We start from the raw sequence: 12,532 nt of genomic DNA on the forward strand, positions 1-12,532 counted from the left end.
GGAGGAGGCACTCTTTGTGATTAAACAGGGACCCTTGAGCCAGTGAAAGCTTTGTTGCTTTCAAGTATCAGGGACCCAGCTATGAGAATGAGACACAAAATTTAAGCATGGTCAAACTTATTATATATCCTTTCCAAGTAGCCTCCTATTTTTAAAAAAAGATAATTAAAATATCTGGTCAATATTCCCTACGGAGAGCACTTTTAAAACAATGCAGAATAAACCCCTTTAAGTTTCGAACAAAAGGTGTGCCTGTTTTTAAATCTCGGAATAATTTGCCAACTTCCAATTTCATGATGACTGAGATTCAAGTCAGCTGTTGAGTGTTCCGGGCATGCGCTTTCTGTGGGTTCCAGCTGGCAGCAAGTGGAAAGACTTCAAACACCTTAAAAATATACCATGGAATCGTGAAAAACAGAGAAAAGAGGCGAAATTTCTTGTCTTTCCACTTTGACCACTAACTATCGTGTACATATTAGTATAGACACACTAGATATATGATTTACTCTGCTCACTTATCATCTCTCTGTCATATAAGATTTTCCAAACTCTGCCCTATCTTTCCTGGAAATGGAAACGAAAACCCACTCTTTTTATAGTGGAAGGAAAAGCAGAGGGCTTCACGTTTATTCAAATAGAAACGCACATCTTTAGATACTCTAATTTTATCTCTAAGACCCTTTTCAGTTAGTGAACGCCACTGTATCCCAGTTTCCAAACTCCAAATATCAGTAACACAGCAATACTAATTAATATGCACAGTGTTGCCATAACAATTCAGATTCTGTCCCCGAGGAGAGCCCAGAGAGTGTCCACCAGTCCAGAGGCCTTCTGTAAAGATCAGTGGCGTCACCCCTGGGAAAGAACGGGGGAGGGGGAAGTTGGGGCAGAGTCCTTGGCTCACTGCCCACACCCGGCCACGGTGGGCTTTAAATTTTATTATTCTGATGTTTGTCAACTTTTGACATCCCAGTCAATGACTAAGGTGGATCAATGAAGACGAAAGCATGTTTCCGGAGTTTTCAAACAGCACCGTCTTTTAAAATAGTGTCCGTTTTCAGGAGAAAATGTTACGGCACGAGAAGCCACAGGAATTACTCATCAGTTACGGAGCAGGCCAGCCTCCAGCTCCTCTGCACCTCCCAACAAGTGCGTACACGTGAAGCACGGCACGCTGAGGCTCCCGGTCCCGGCTGTGCTGGGCGGGACGGCGGACCTGAGCTCACTGGCTGGAGGTCCTGGTAAACCGAGAACAGCAGGCGCTCGGAAGTGAAGGCGGGAGGGTACAAAGCGCGTCGGCCTGACTTGGAATTACCCACCAGCATACTCTCCAGAAACCAAAATAAGTTACAATCTCTCATCTTTAGGGGTCTAGTATCAAAAGCAACAGCATGAATGGCCACAGTCTGCCGGTTTCAATGCAGCAGCCAGCAAGATTACTGTGTTGTGCTGCCTCTGAGGCTGTGGTGTTGGCTGCCGGTCCCTGGGGATCCGAGCAGGAGGCGCCGGGCCACTCCCGAGGCCAGCCAGCCTCACCAGGGAATGGACCTGCCCACCAAGCACAATGGTAGGGGACGCATTCTAGGGGCAGCATCCAAAATCAAACAAAGCACCCAGCATGCCCCGCCCGAGGAGACTTACACTGCGTCATAAAGGGGAACGAAGGAATTCATTGCAAAGCTGTGTGAACCCAGGTGATGTCATGGAAACCGGGAGAGGGGTGTGGCAGAAAAAGAGCACGTGAACAGAAATGGGATCGCAAGTGTTTCCCCCACAGTCACCGAGGGCCCCTTTCCGAGTGCTCCCACAGACCAACCCACCTACATTCAATTCAATGTAGCTCAACTCCTGCAACAGAACAGGCGTGTCAATTTCAAAATCCCATAATATGCATGACATCTGTAAGTATGTGGATATATAAGATATGATTTTATACAAATATGTAGCATGCACATAAATATGCTACAGTGTTAACATACTATAACAAGCACAGAATTAATTTAACCAATAGGAAAGTCCCCGCAGCTCTCTCCATCTTTAAAGACATGGTCCCTGCCAGATGGCACAAACGCAAGTTTACACAATGGACAGTCAAACCTGGGTCGTCTCCGACGACGGGATGGCGGTCCATGAGCTCAGCTGGTTCCCGGGTCACTGACATGCACACAACTCTGAGATTTCAGGGTTTCTTCCCTAGGTGGCTCGTGCACGGTAGGACAGCATCCACCCCTCAAAGCGGAGGCTTGGCTGGGCCCTGGCTCTCCTCCCGGGAGCTTGTGGGCTGAGTTAGACTCCCACAAGGGGTGTGCCACCCAGAGGGTGTGCCACAGCAGCTCAGGAAGAATGAGGAGTTTCCTGCCTGAGTCTAGCTCCTTCCTCACATACAGAATCCTCAAACCCTCATTCTCTTCCCCACTCTGTCTCCTACCAATCTTAAGGACCCCTCCTAAGAACCCATCATCAGTTCCTGACACACCAGCAGAAAACGGTCCTTCCTGGGAAGCCACGATCAAAACCCGTCCAGAATGTTCCTCTGGTTTTCCCCTGCTCTGCGCCGTCTAGAACCCAGACGTGGGTCACTGTCATTTCACAGTAACTCAAACACATGAAACAAAGAAAGAAAAGGTTCCATCTCCCCAAGTCTTCTGCCTCCTCTTTCCGCTTAGTGAATTATCATCTCACCAGATGGGCTTTTTATGACTTTTTTAAATACTAGGATTTAATAAAAATGCTGTTAAGTCGGGGAGGCATCTTTCAGTGTCAGCCTGACTGTTCATGGTGCTTTCGATGTTGCTCCTGAAAAAATGCTGCTACGAGACAAGCCATGGACTTGGAGCCCTTTTAACATCAGGGACCGGCTGTCTGAAAACAATGACCTCAGCCGGAAAGGCTCAGGAAAGAGGCATTTTTTCCCTTAAGTCAGGAATGCCCTGACATGGGGGTGGGATCACCCGCCACCCACAGTCCAATTTTTCTCCCAGTTACTTTTGCACACAGGGGTTTCTGCAAATTGCAAACATTTTTAAGTCACAGTTTAAATGGGGGAAAGGTATTTGGGGCAAAAATTCCCAGCATTAGACACGTGCATTGGCTAAGAGTAGACAGAAACTGGCGTAATTGTTTTAAGTGTGATCATTAAATTCCTGCAATACAGACATACACCTCAGAGACAAACATACAATCTCTCTCTCTCTCTCTCAAAAGATTTTATTTATTTACCTTTAGAGAGAGGAGAAGGGAGGGAGAAATAAAGAAACATCACTGTGCAAGAGATACATTGACTCGTTGCCTCTCACACGCCCCCAACCTGGGACCTGGCCCATAACTCAGGCATGTGCCCTGACTGGGAATCAAACCCGTGACCCTTTCAGTTCAGAGGCTGGTGCTCAGTCCACTGAGCCACACCAGCCAGCATGCTGACAATCTCCCTATTGAAAGACTATGCAACCACATTGCTGAAATGTAAAGTTTGATTAACTGAACATTCCCAGCTTACTCTCTTCCTGTCTAGGTGGCTTTTTGGTTTTGTTCTGTTTTGAAATGGCTCTGGGGACAGCCAGACTCATGGGTCACCCCACCCTCCCTTTCCCTAGTCTGGGCCCCTGCCTGGAAGGTTCTGCCCCTGATAACGTCCTCCTGACTTGGCTGAAGCTCCAGGCGCCAGACACAGGATCACAGCTGGAGCTCTCATTGATAAAATGCTTGGCATCTGCAGAGCTGTCAGATGCTCGCTGCTGCCAACGGCCTGCTGCATCTATTGAAATCGTCTGATTATGCCTAATGCCTAGCATTCTCATGACAGTAATTCCCTATTTTGGTCCTAATGTTTTTTGTTAGCGTCTCGGGATCCTTAACATAAGGGTGGAACAGAAGTCTTTTATAGTTGCATCTTTTTTTTTTTAAATTCCCATTAGCTTTCGTTTTGAATGTAAGGGGCGCCAGTTTTTCCTACTCCCTTGAATCTCAGATTACGATTCATACCTGATTTGAAAGGAGAGGGGGAAGAGGAAACCTCAAGTAGCACTGGAGCTATTTTCTGGGGCTAATTCAGAATTAGTTTACAAGCAACTTGCGCCCGTTTCTTGCCTTTTACAAGGCCAGGCAGCCTGGAGGGGAGGCGTGAGGGAGGCCATCCAATACTGAAACTGCCCTTCTGAACAGTTAGCCAATGAAGTGCTTCCTTCCTAGCCGCGGTCCCCCAAGTTTGACTTGGTAGTTGAGCCAGAGATAATTAGCTTGGCCATTTATAAGAATGCAGAAACCAACCACTTGAACCAAAACTGTCTAAAGCGTACAACTGTTTCCTAGTCGGAGGCAGTGATACTCCTACAATGCCATTGGTGAATCAGGGATTCTGCTGTGTGTTCTTCACCTGACACGACTCAGTCCACCTTGGGAACCTGGAGAAGGCTTTACAGAACCATGCACCTCGGAACTCTGCCCAAGAAAGAAACTGTCAGCCAGAAAAAATAATATATTTTTAAAAATGTTTTCAATTGCACATTCACCTGTATTTGAGAAATGCTTGAAGCATCGTTAAATGGGTTTCTTAACTGTGGTCTTCTCAGAGACATGAAAATGCGTGCATACCTTGTTACTTTAAAAGAATAACATAAGAAGCACTTTCCAAATTTATTTGACCAGTAAAACCCCCAACGGCAGCAAAAATATTAACTTACCACAAACCAGAATTTGGAGAACAGTGCTCCAGGGGAGGGGAGCCAGAAGGAATTTTAGAGAGCATTTATTTCACAGTGTCCAAGGTGAGAAATCTTAAAGCCAGAGGAATGTAGGGGATTTCTAGTTGGGGGTCTAGGTACTTCTTCCTCATTGAATAGGACCTTTAAAGAAATTGAGTTTTCATCTTTCCCAATAGAATCATTTTTCTCACAGAATTCAATTTGCTTGAAGCGTCTGTCTCTCCTGCTTAAAGACCACATAGAATGTATACGGAGGACAATTCTTCCCGGCAACATTTGGTTCTGCTGTTGGGGTGGGCGTGACAGGCCGCTGCACTGGGCTCTGTCCGCGAGTAGGTGTGGTCCCCGAGACGCTGCCACACCCCAGTAACCTAGATGTCCCATGTTCTAGGCACACGGCACATCTCACAACACACCAAGTTGAAAGACCTGGCCGAGGCCTGCTTCGCCATCACAGAAAAGGAGACACAGCCTGCCCTGGTGAGATTTATGGCGAGGCTGAGAGTGGAAATAGCAGACATCAGTCACCAAACACGCGCAGGGCCCTGGCCTCATCATTTAAACTAAGCAGAAGTGACAGAAACTTCAAACAAATTGAATTCCATAAGAAAAATGATTCTATTGGGAGAAGGGAAAACAAAATTTCTGAAAAGGTCATATTCCATGAAGAAGAGGAGCCCAGACCCTAACGAGAAAGGCACGGGAAAAAGTGAAGTACTGATTTGTCATCTCCCTTGAACTTGTGTTCCAATGGTATTCCGTCATGAGCCCGGATACTTGGCCCCGGCCCAAGCTCAGCTATGCGATGCCGTACGAAAGATCAATTTCAGGAACTAAAACAACTTGCAGTTCCCCACACACGTAAAAAGAAGGCACTCTTGATGGTGGCCTTTGTAGCACACAACTACCTCTGAGCTATTAGATCCAGTTTCTGCCTGTGATTTCCTAGTGGATCCCAGGGAATTATTTTTGTAATCAGAAATGAAATTTTATGGACTTTACTAAGGTAATTCCAACACCTAGTACACATAGTTCCTGTATAGCTCAGCCTCATAAACTAGAACAGCCTCATCATTATTCTTAGCACACATTTACTGAGGGTGCATTCTCCATAGGCATTGAAGAAAGATTCCCTCCCTGATTTCTTATAACCCCTGAGATGGGTACCACTATCACTTCCATCTTAAAGATGAGGCAACTGAGGCAGACTGAGGTTAAAGAAATTGCCCAAGGTCACCCCACTAACAAGAGATACAGCTGGGACATGGGCACAAGCAGACCGAATCAGAGACCATGCCCAGGATGCTAAAACTCCCTCAAGAATAGGAAAACAGCTCACAGCAAATCATTAAATCAAAGACGCCAAAGACATCTCTGTGCCCTTGGAGTTTACTAGTAAACACGAGTTTAGCAGAACAAAAAGTCAGAGTGTACCCAATACTAATGCTTTTTGCAAAAAGTCTAAATACTGATGACTGTAGCAGGGCAAGGGTGTTAAATCATAACAATTTAGTATACTCCAAATTCTTCTAATTTCCACATTAATTACCAGTTGGCTCCAGAGTAACGTATGACCACAGCAATTACGTATGACTAACTTCATTAGGGTTCCCAATAGCCAGCCCCCAGGTCAAGAACAAAACCATCTTTAGCAGTGAAATACCTCTCCCAAACAATGGCCCTGTCACCCCTTGAGCAGATCAGCAAAGACAGTGTGGAAGCTAGAGGAAGCCTTCAGACCTAGTGCCCTGGTCCTCGAGCACGCAGACAGAGGGATGAGGTTTCTCAGGGACCGGTGAGGGATCGGGGCAGAGAGCTGGCTCTTGGCGACACCCAACTACCCCCCCCCCTCAGAGAATTGCAGCTTATGTTTTATTTTAGGGGGTTTCCAGATGAGCCTTTATTTGAAAAAAGGATTCCGTAGCTAAAAGCAAACACACACTTCGAAAACTTCCCATCCTGTCCAATTCTTTCCTTTCAGCAAGGTGGATAATGAAGTGAGAGTTAGTGACTAAGCTCCAGGTCCAGAGTGAATGAGTGTGGCCAGCGCAGGGTTGCAACCGGTCACAGCGCTCCAGGGCACAGCCTTTCCCCACAAGGCCAAGTGCACGTCCCGAGGGGCACACGCGCCCAGTCCTCCTCCGTGGAAGTGCTCGGGGGCCTCCACTGTGGCTCTCACCAGCGCTGACCACGAAACCACCTGGCAGGTACTGGGGCTGCTGCTGCTCTTTTTCTCCTTGTTATCAATTCACACATTTTAAAAGTACTCGACAGAGAGTCTAGGAGGCAGAGAAGTAGCAGGAGCCTTGCCCATTTAAGGCAAAAAAAAAAGAAAATTTTCTAAAATTCAATGTAAACCAATAGAAAAATATCTGGTTGAATTTGCAATCAAAAGAAAGGATGTGGACATTAGACAGGATCCATCTGCTGTTTACCCTTATAAGCTCCGCTCTTGAAGTTTCATTCAGCAAACCACACCTCAGCACACTGTGTGGGGTGCAGGTCCAGGTGCCACTCCAGGTGTCATCACTGAGGGCCTGGCCGTGCAGTTAGTCGGATTTCATTCCGGATGAACACTATAGCTGCTGGCTCCCGGAAGGTGGGCTCTGCATTCTGTAAAATGTGATGACGTCAAAATGGGAGGAACTCAACCTCATACATGGGAGTGGACTATTCCAGCTATGCCTGGGGTCTCCAGGTTCCAAAGGCTCCTGTAAATAAACTCTTCAAATGATCCTGGTTGCCAAGAACTAGTTGAATGATCTGAACAACTTGTTTTTAACTGTATGTGCCTATTTTCTCACCTATGAGATGGGCATAATTATAACATTTACCTTAAGGGGGTTGTAAGAATTTAAGCTAGCAGCTCCCAGTATATAGTAATCTCTGCATAAATATTAGTTGCCATCATTGTTGTTATTCATCTTTAAAAAAACCACAAAAAACCTTATTTAAGTATGAGACAGAGAAGCCAAGGACAGGAAAGTAGCAAGAGCTCTGCCAATTTAAGATGGAATACGAAAATGAAATTGTTCTGCAGTTGAATGTAAACCTGCAGAAAATAACAGTCCGTGGGTGGAAGCAGAATTCACAAACAAACTGGGATCGAGGTCAGCCCCACCAGCTACTCGAGGGCCTCGCTGCCCAGGGCGGACGTGGGGCAGCTGCATGGCCGCAACCTAGGAACTTGTTAGAAGTGCAGAATCCTGGCCCTCATCCCACAGGCCTACCTACCGAACAGGAATCTGGATTTTAATAAGATCTCCGGGGAATATATGTGCATAATAAAGCTGGAGAAAGGCTGCTTTGTGGAATACATTATAGGTCCAAAGAATGAGACCTCATTCCATGGCTACATCTCCATACATTATCCTAAAACCTATACCCTTTCCATTAGCCTTCGTGTTAGTTTCAACGAATCTGAGTCTTAAAGCAGACTGTCCTTTTACGGGACAGAATCAGCCTTCAAGAGGGCATCCAAAGCATAGAAGCCATCTCTCGTTAGTAATGTCAACGATTCAAACATGCCTGCATCACGATCCTCATCAACTGCTAACGCTTACGGGGCTCTTAAAATATGCAAGGACTGACTCAAGGCGCTTTCTGTGTGTTCTCGATGAATACTCACAACACCCCTTGGAGTAGGTATTACTATCCCTATTTTATAGATGAAGGAACTCATGCTCAGAGAGGCTACATCACTTTCTCGAGGCCAAATTGAATGGGAGACATGGCATTTTTGAGGTTCACTCTCCTTCTACAAATCGATGCCTATGACATCAAAATCCTATCCCTGTGACACAGGGAGCAGTCACTGAGTCCCTTTTAGGAAAGGAAAACAGAGCCAGAGAGAGTGAATTGACTACGTAGAGTCAAAAACCCGAGACTGAGGACAGAACTAGATCCATCAGGATTCCAGGTTTTCAAATTAAGAAATTCTTCCCTGGCTGGTGTAGCTCAGTGGACTGAGCACGGGCTGCGAACCAAAGCATCGCAGGTTTGATTCCCAGCCAGGGCACATGCCTGGGTTGCAGGCCACGGCCCCCAGCAACCACACATTGATGTTTCTCTCTCTCTCTCTTTCTCCCTCCCTTCCCTCTCTAAAAATAAATAAATAGAATCTTAAAAAAAAAAAAAGAAATTCTGCTGCTGGAAATGCTGATGCTAACACGGAAGAGATTGGGGGAGTATCCAAAAGGGAAAGAAGGGTCTCCATGCGTGTTTGTGCCACCAAACCCAGGGACTTCAAATTTCACTCTCAGAAGTCAACAGCTTACTGGGGTGCCGGAATTCCTTACAAACCAGAACTTCCAGATTTCTATTGCCTGGACTTATGACAACCGGTGCTTATCGGCCCATCTTGAGCTAACGTCCCACACAATATTATTCTCGCATATTGTGAAATTTCCCTCATTGCAGTCTCTCAGATTTCCCTCACTAGGTCTCTGCCCAAGTTTGATGTCAATTAACCAAGAAGTCAGCTAGATCAGTCAAAGTTTTTCCTTGATAGCACCAGTGTGCGAAAGTCAAAGACAGGTGTTAGAACAAGTGATCCATCCATCCATCGGGCTCCTCGCCCGGGCCCCAGGGAAGGCCCCCCTCCTCTGTCCCTGAGGGCAGCCGGGGAAGAATCAGAACGTGTCGACTCAAGATTCTGTATGAGTTTTCCAGAGCTGCCACAACAGAACACCACAGACCAGATGGGCTTAAACCACGGAAGTGTGTTATCTCACAGTTCTGGAGGCTGGAAGTCCAAGGTCAAGCTGCCAGCAGAGTTGGCTTCTGAGACCTCGCTCCTTGGCTTGCAGGTGGCCGCCTTCTTCTTACCCCCACACGGTCGTCCCCCTGTGTGTGCACACGTCTAGTGTTTCTCTCCCGGCTGTGCCCAAATTTTCTCTTCTTCCAAAGACACCAGTCATATCACATTAGGGCCCACCCTAAGGACCCCATTCTAACTGAATTACATCTTTAAAGGTTGCATCTCCGTTTGGTCATGTTCCGAGGTACTAGGGGGTAGGGCTTCAACACAGGAGTGTCGGGAGGACACAGTGCAGCCCATGACAGAGGCCAAGCGGATCTTTCGTCCACTATCACTGAGCCCAAGGGCTGTGCCGAAGCCCTCTCATCCAGTCTGCGTTCAGTAAGGACGAGAACTCACAATGCTCTGGCTCTCTCGGACCCAGGATTCGGAGCACTCTAGAAGGGACAGGGAAAAGGGACCTTCTTTTTTCTGGCCTGTGGCAGCAGAGAAAAGCAATCCTCAGGCTCACTGTACACCAGCACGTCCTAGCTTCTTCCCCGCCCCCACTCATCACGAGCTCATGGAAGGTCACTCTGAGGTGGATTAAAAAAAAAATTAAGTGGCACTTATAAAACAGTCTGAGCCAGAGATATGAAGTTACTAAAAAGTACAAACTGCAGTGGAGGGCTGGAATCTGGCAGCCCCAGGGCCTCTTGTGTCCTGGGGCAAATGCTCCTGAGCTGTGAGGTGACGAGTCCTGGGAGCTGGCTCTGGCTAACCGGACAGCTGGCCTGGGCAGCAGGACAGCCCGGAGGTAGGAGCCGGCCCGCGGGCCCACTCAGCCCCGGGCAGCAGCCCCAGCGAATGTCACAGAGTGGGAGGGAGGGGAACCAGCACCGGGCAAACGTGTCGGGAGGTGCCGGCTTCACGCAGGGTGCCTGCACACCCCACTAACAATGATGTAGACACGATGTGTTCGTGGGCATCCAAACCGGGAAACAGCAGGAGCAGAGCAAGACCCAAGTAAGACCGACATTCACTACTGAAAAGGAAACTGCATCCTTCAGTCTAGCACACCTCATTAATTAGAGTGCCTTAATTAATTTCAGTGTCAGTGCTTTAGCTATTCTTTACATCATCAGTTTTTAAACTTAGCCCTCAAGACCTTTTCATATGAATATAAAATTCCTTGCTTGTGATTTTAAAAGATTACTTTGCCATTTCATTTGATATATACTAACTGTTTGGAGGTAAAAAAAATGCTTTGGATCAATGTATTATTAAATGTATTGATGATTGTATTTTATTTTATTAAAGATTTTATTTATTTATTTATAGAGAGGGAAAAGAGGGAGAAAGAGAGGGAGAGAAACATCAATGTGTGGTTGCTTCATGCGTGCCCCATACTGGGGACCTGACCTGCCAGCTAGGCATGTGCTCTGACTGGGAATCGAACCAGTGACCTTTTTGTTTGTAGGTGGGCACTCAACTCACTAAGCTACACCAGCCAGGGCTGATGATTGTATTTTAGAGACCTCCTATGCATGCAGAACAATACCAGCAAGGAAACAGAAGGAAAACTTAATCTCTCAAACAGAAATCTCCTCAGTAATCCCTCTATTAATTCATTAACACGTGTGAAGAAATACTGAGAATCACTAGACATTTAAGGAAAACAAACAGCACAAAACAGGACCAAGATGAAAATGTAAGCACACGATTCTAGAGAAAACAAACAATTCAGTCAACAATAAAATACCTAAATAAAAATGCAAATCCAGTTCATACGCTCTAAGATATTTGAGAATACATTGTATCCATGAAATAAAAATGGGAAACATTAAAGAAGCAACCAGAGACAAGGTAAGTTGGGGAAATTACAAATGATCGTGAAAAGAAAATAAATTCAATAAGTAGGCTAAGAAGACAGTGCCAAGGAAATCTTCAAGAAGGTAGAGCAAAATAAAAAAGAGACAGAAAATATGAAAGGAGAATTGGGAGACACGGACAATGTCCAGTGTCCACTGCAGAAAGACAAGAGAGAAAGTAAAGGGGAAATAAGAAAAGAACATTCCCCAGAGCCGAAGGAAAACACAGGTTTTCATACCAAAAGGGCAAACCAGGAGCTGAATAGGATGAAGAAAAAAACCCAAACAAACAGGAAGACATATCCCGGTGGAATTTCAGAACTCGGAGTTGGGGAGAAGATCCCCAAAGCTATCGGAGACCAAACCAGGTCACCAAGAAAACTGCTGTTGGATTGGCAGCCACTCTGGAGGTCAGAAGACAGCCAAGCGAAGCCTTTCAAGTTGTAAGGAAAACCCAGCTTTGACTGCGGGTATCTATGCCAGGTCATGATGGAGCACGTGGGCAAAATAAGACATTTTCAGGCATGCGAGGGTTCCTTTGACCCACCCCCCCAAGTCCCTTACTTAAAAAAGTTATTTAAAGACTGACTAAAACAGAACAAAAAACTACCCATCAAACAGAAAGCTATAGATCTGTAGATACCAAGAAAATATAGAATTACTTTAGGAATAAAATGATAAGCCCTGGCTGGCGTAGCTCAGTGGATAGAGCGCGGGCTGCGAACCAAAGCATCGCAGGTTCGATTCCCAGTCAGGGCACATGCCTGGGTTGCAGGCCATGGCCCCCAGCAACCGCACATTGATGTTTCTCTCTCTCTTTCTCCCTCCCTTCCCTCTCTAAAAATAAATAAATAAAAATCTTTTAAAAAACACATCCTCAGATGAGGGCTGAAAAAAGTATTTAAAAAAATGACAAAATCGTGGGGGGCAGGGCACGGATAGAATCCCACAGTGACAGCTGTGTACCATCCAGAAACCGGTGAGTCCAAACCACAGCTCTGCCCGAGCGTCCCAAGAAAACACGTGCAAGGAAGTAGGTTTCCTTCCACAGGTCAGTATGATGATGAGGACGGAAGATCTTAGTGATGCTATTAATACATGCATTTTGCTTAGCCAAAAAATATTCAATTGAAATTAAAAGTTTCATGTAAATTAAAAACCTATATTAAGAAAATCATAATCCAAATCTGAAACAAACTAAAAAGTAACATAGTTTTGAGCAA

General features: G+C 46.0%; 1 protein-coding gene across 19 annotated transcripts in view; it reads right to left on the reverse strand.

Moving 5' to 3' along the window:
• Positions 1-12,532, reverse strand: part of ABLIM1 (actin binding LIM protein 1) — a 265,106-nt gene that overhangs the window by 198,747 nt on the left and 53,827 nt on the right. For 4 of the 19 annotated variants that reach the window (XM_045854041.1, XM_045854032.1, XM_045854039.1 and 1 more), the window contains exon 1: positions 2,098-2,204. The exons of 1 other annotated variant lie outside the window; for it this stretch is intronic. In XM_045854041.1, coding sequence (XP_045709997.1) covers positions 2,098-2,161 — 64 coding nt within the window. In that variant the 5' untranslated portion in view covers positions 2,162-2,204. Of the gene's footprint in view, positions 1-2,097; positions 2,207-12,532 lie in introns of those variants that run through there. 14 more of the 19 variants (XM_045854043.1, XM_045854037.1, XM_045854038.1 and 11 more) reach the window with 8 other exon arrangements.

Source organism: Phyllostomus hastatus, unplaced genomic scaffold (assembly GCF_019186645.2).
Source record: "Phyllostomus hastatus isolate PE091 unplaced genomic scaffold, TTU_PhHast_1.1 phas_scaffold_1066, whole genome shotgun sequence".
NCBI classification, from domain to species: domain Eukaryota; kingdom Metazoa; phylum Chordata; class Mammalia; order Chiroptera; family Phyllostomidae; genus Phyllostomus; species Phyllostomus hastatus.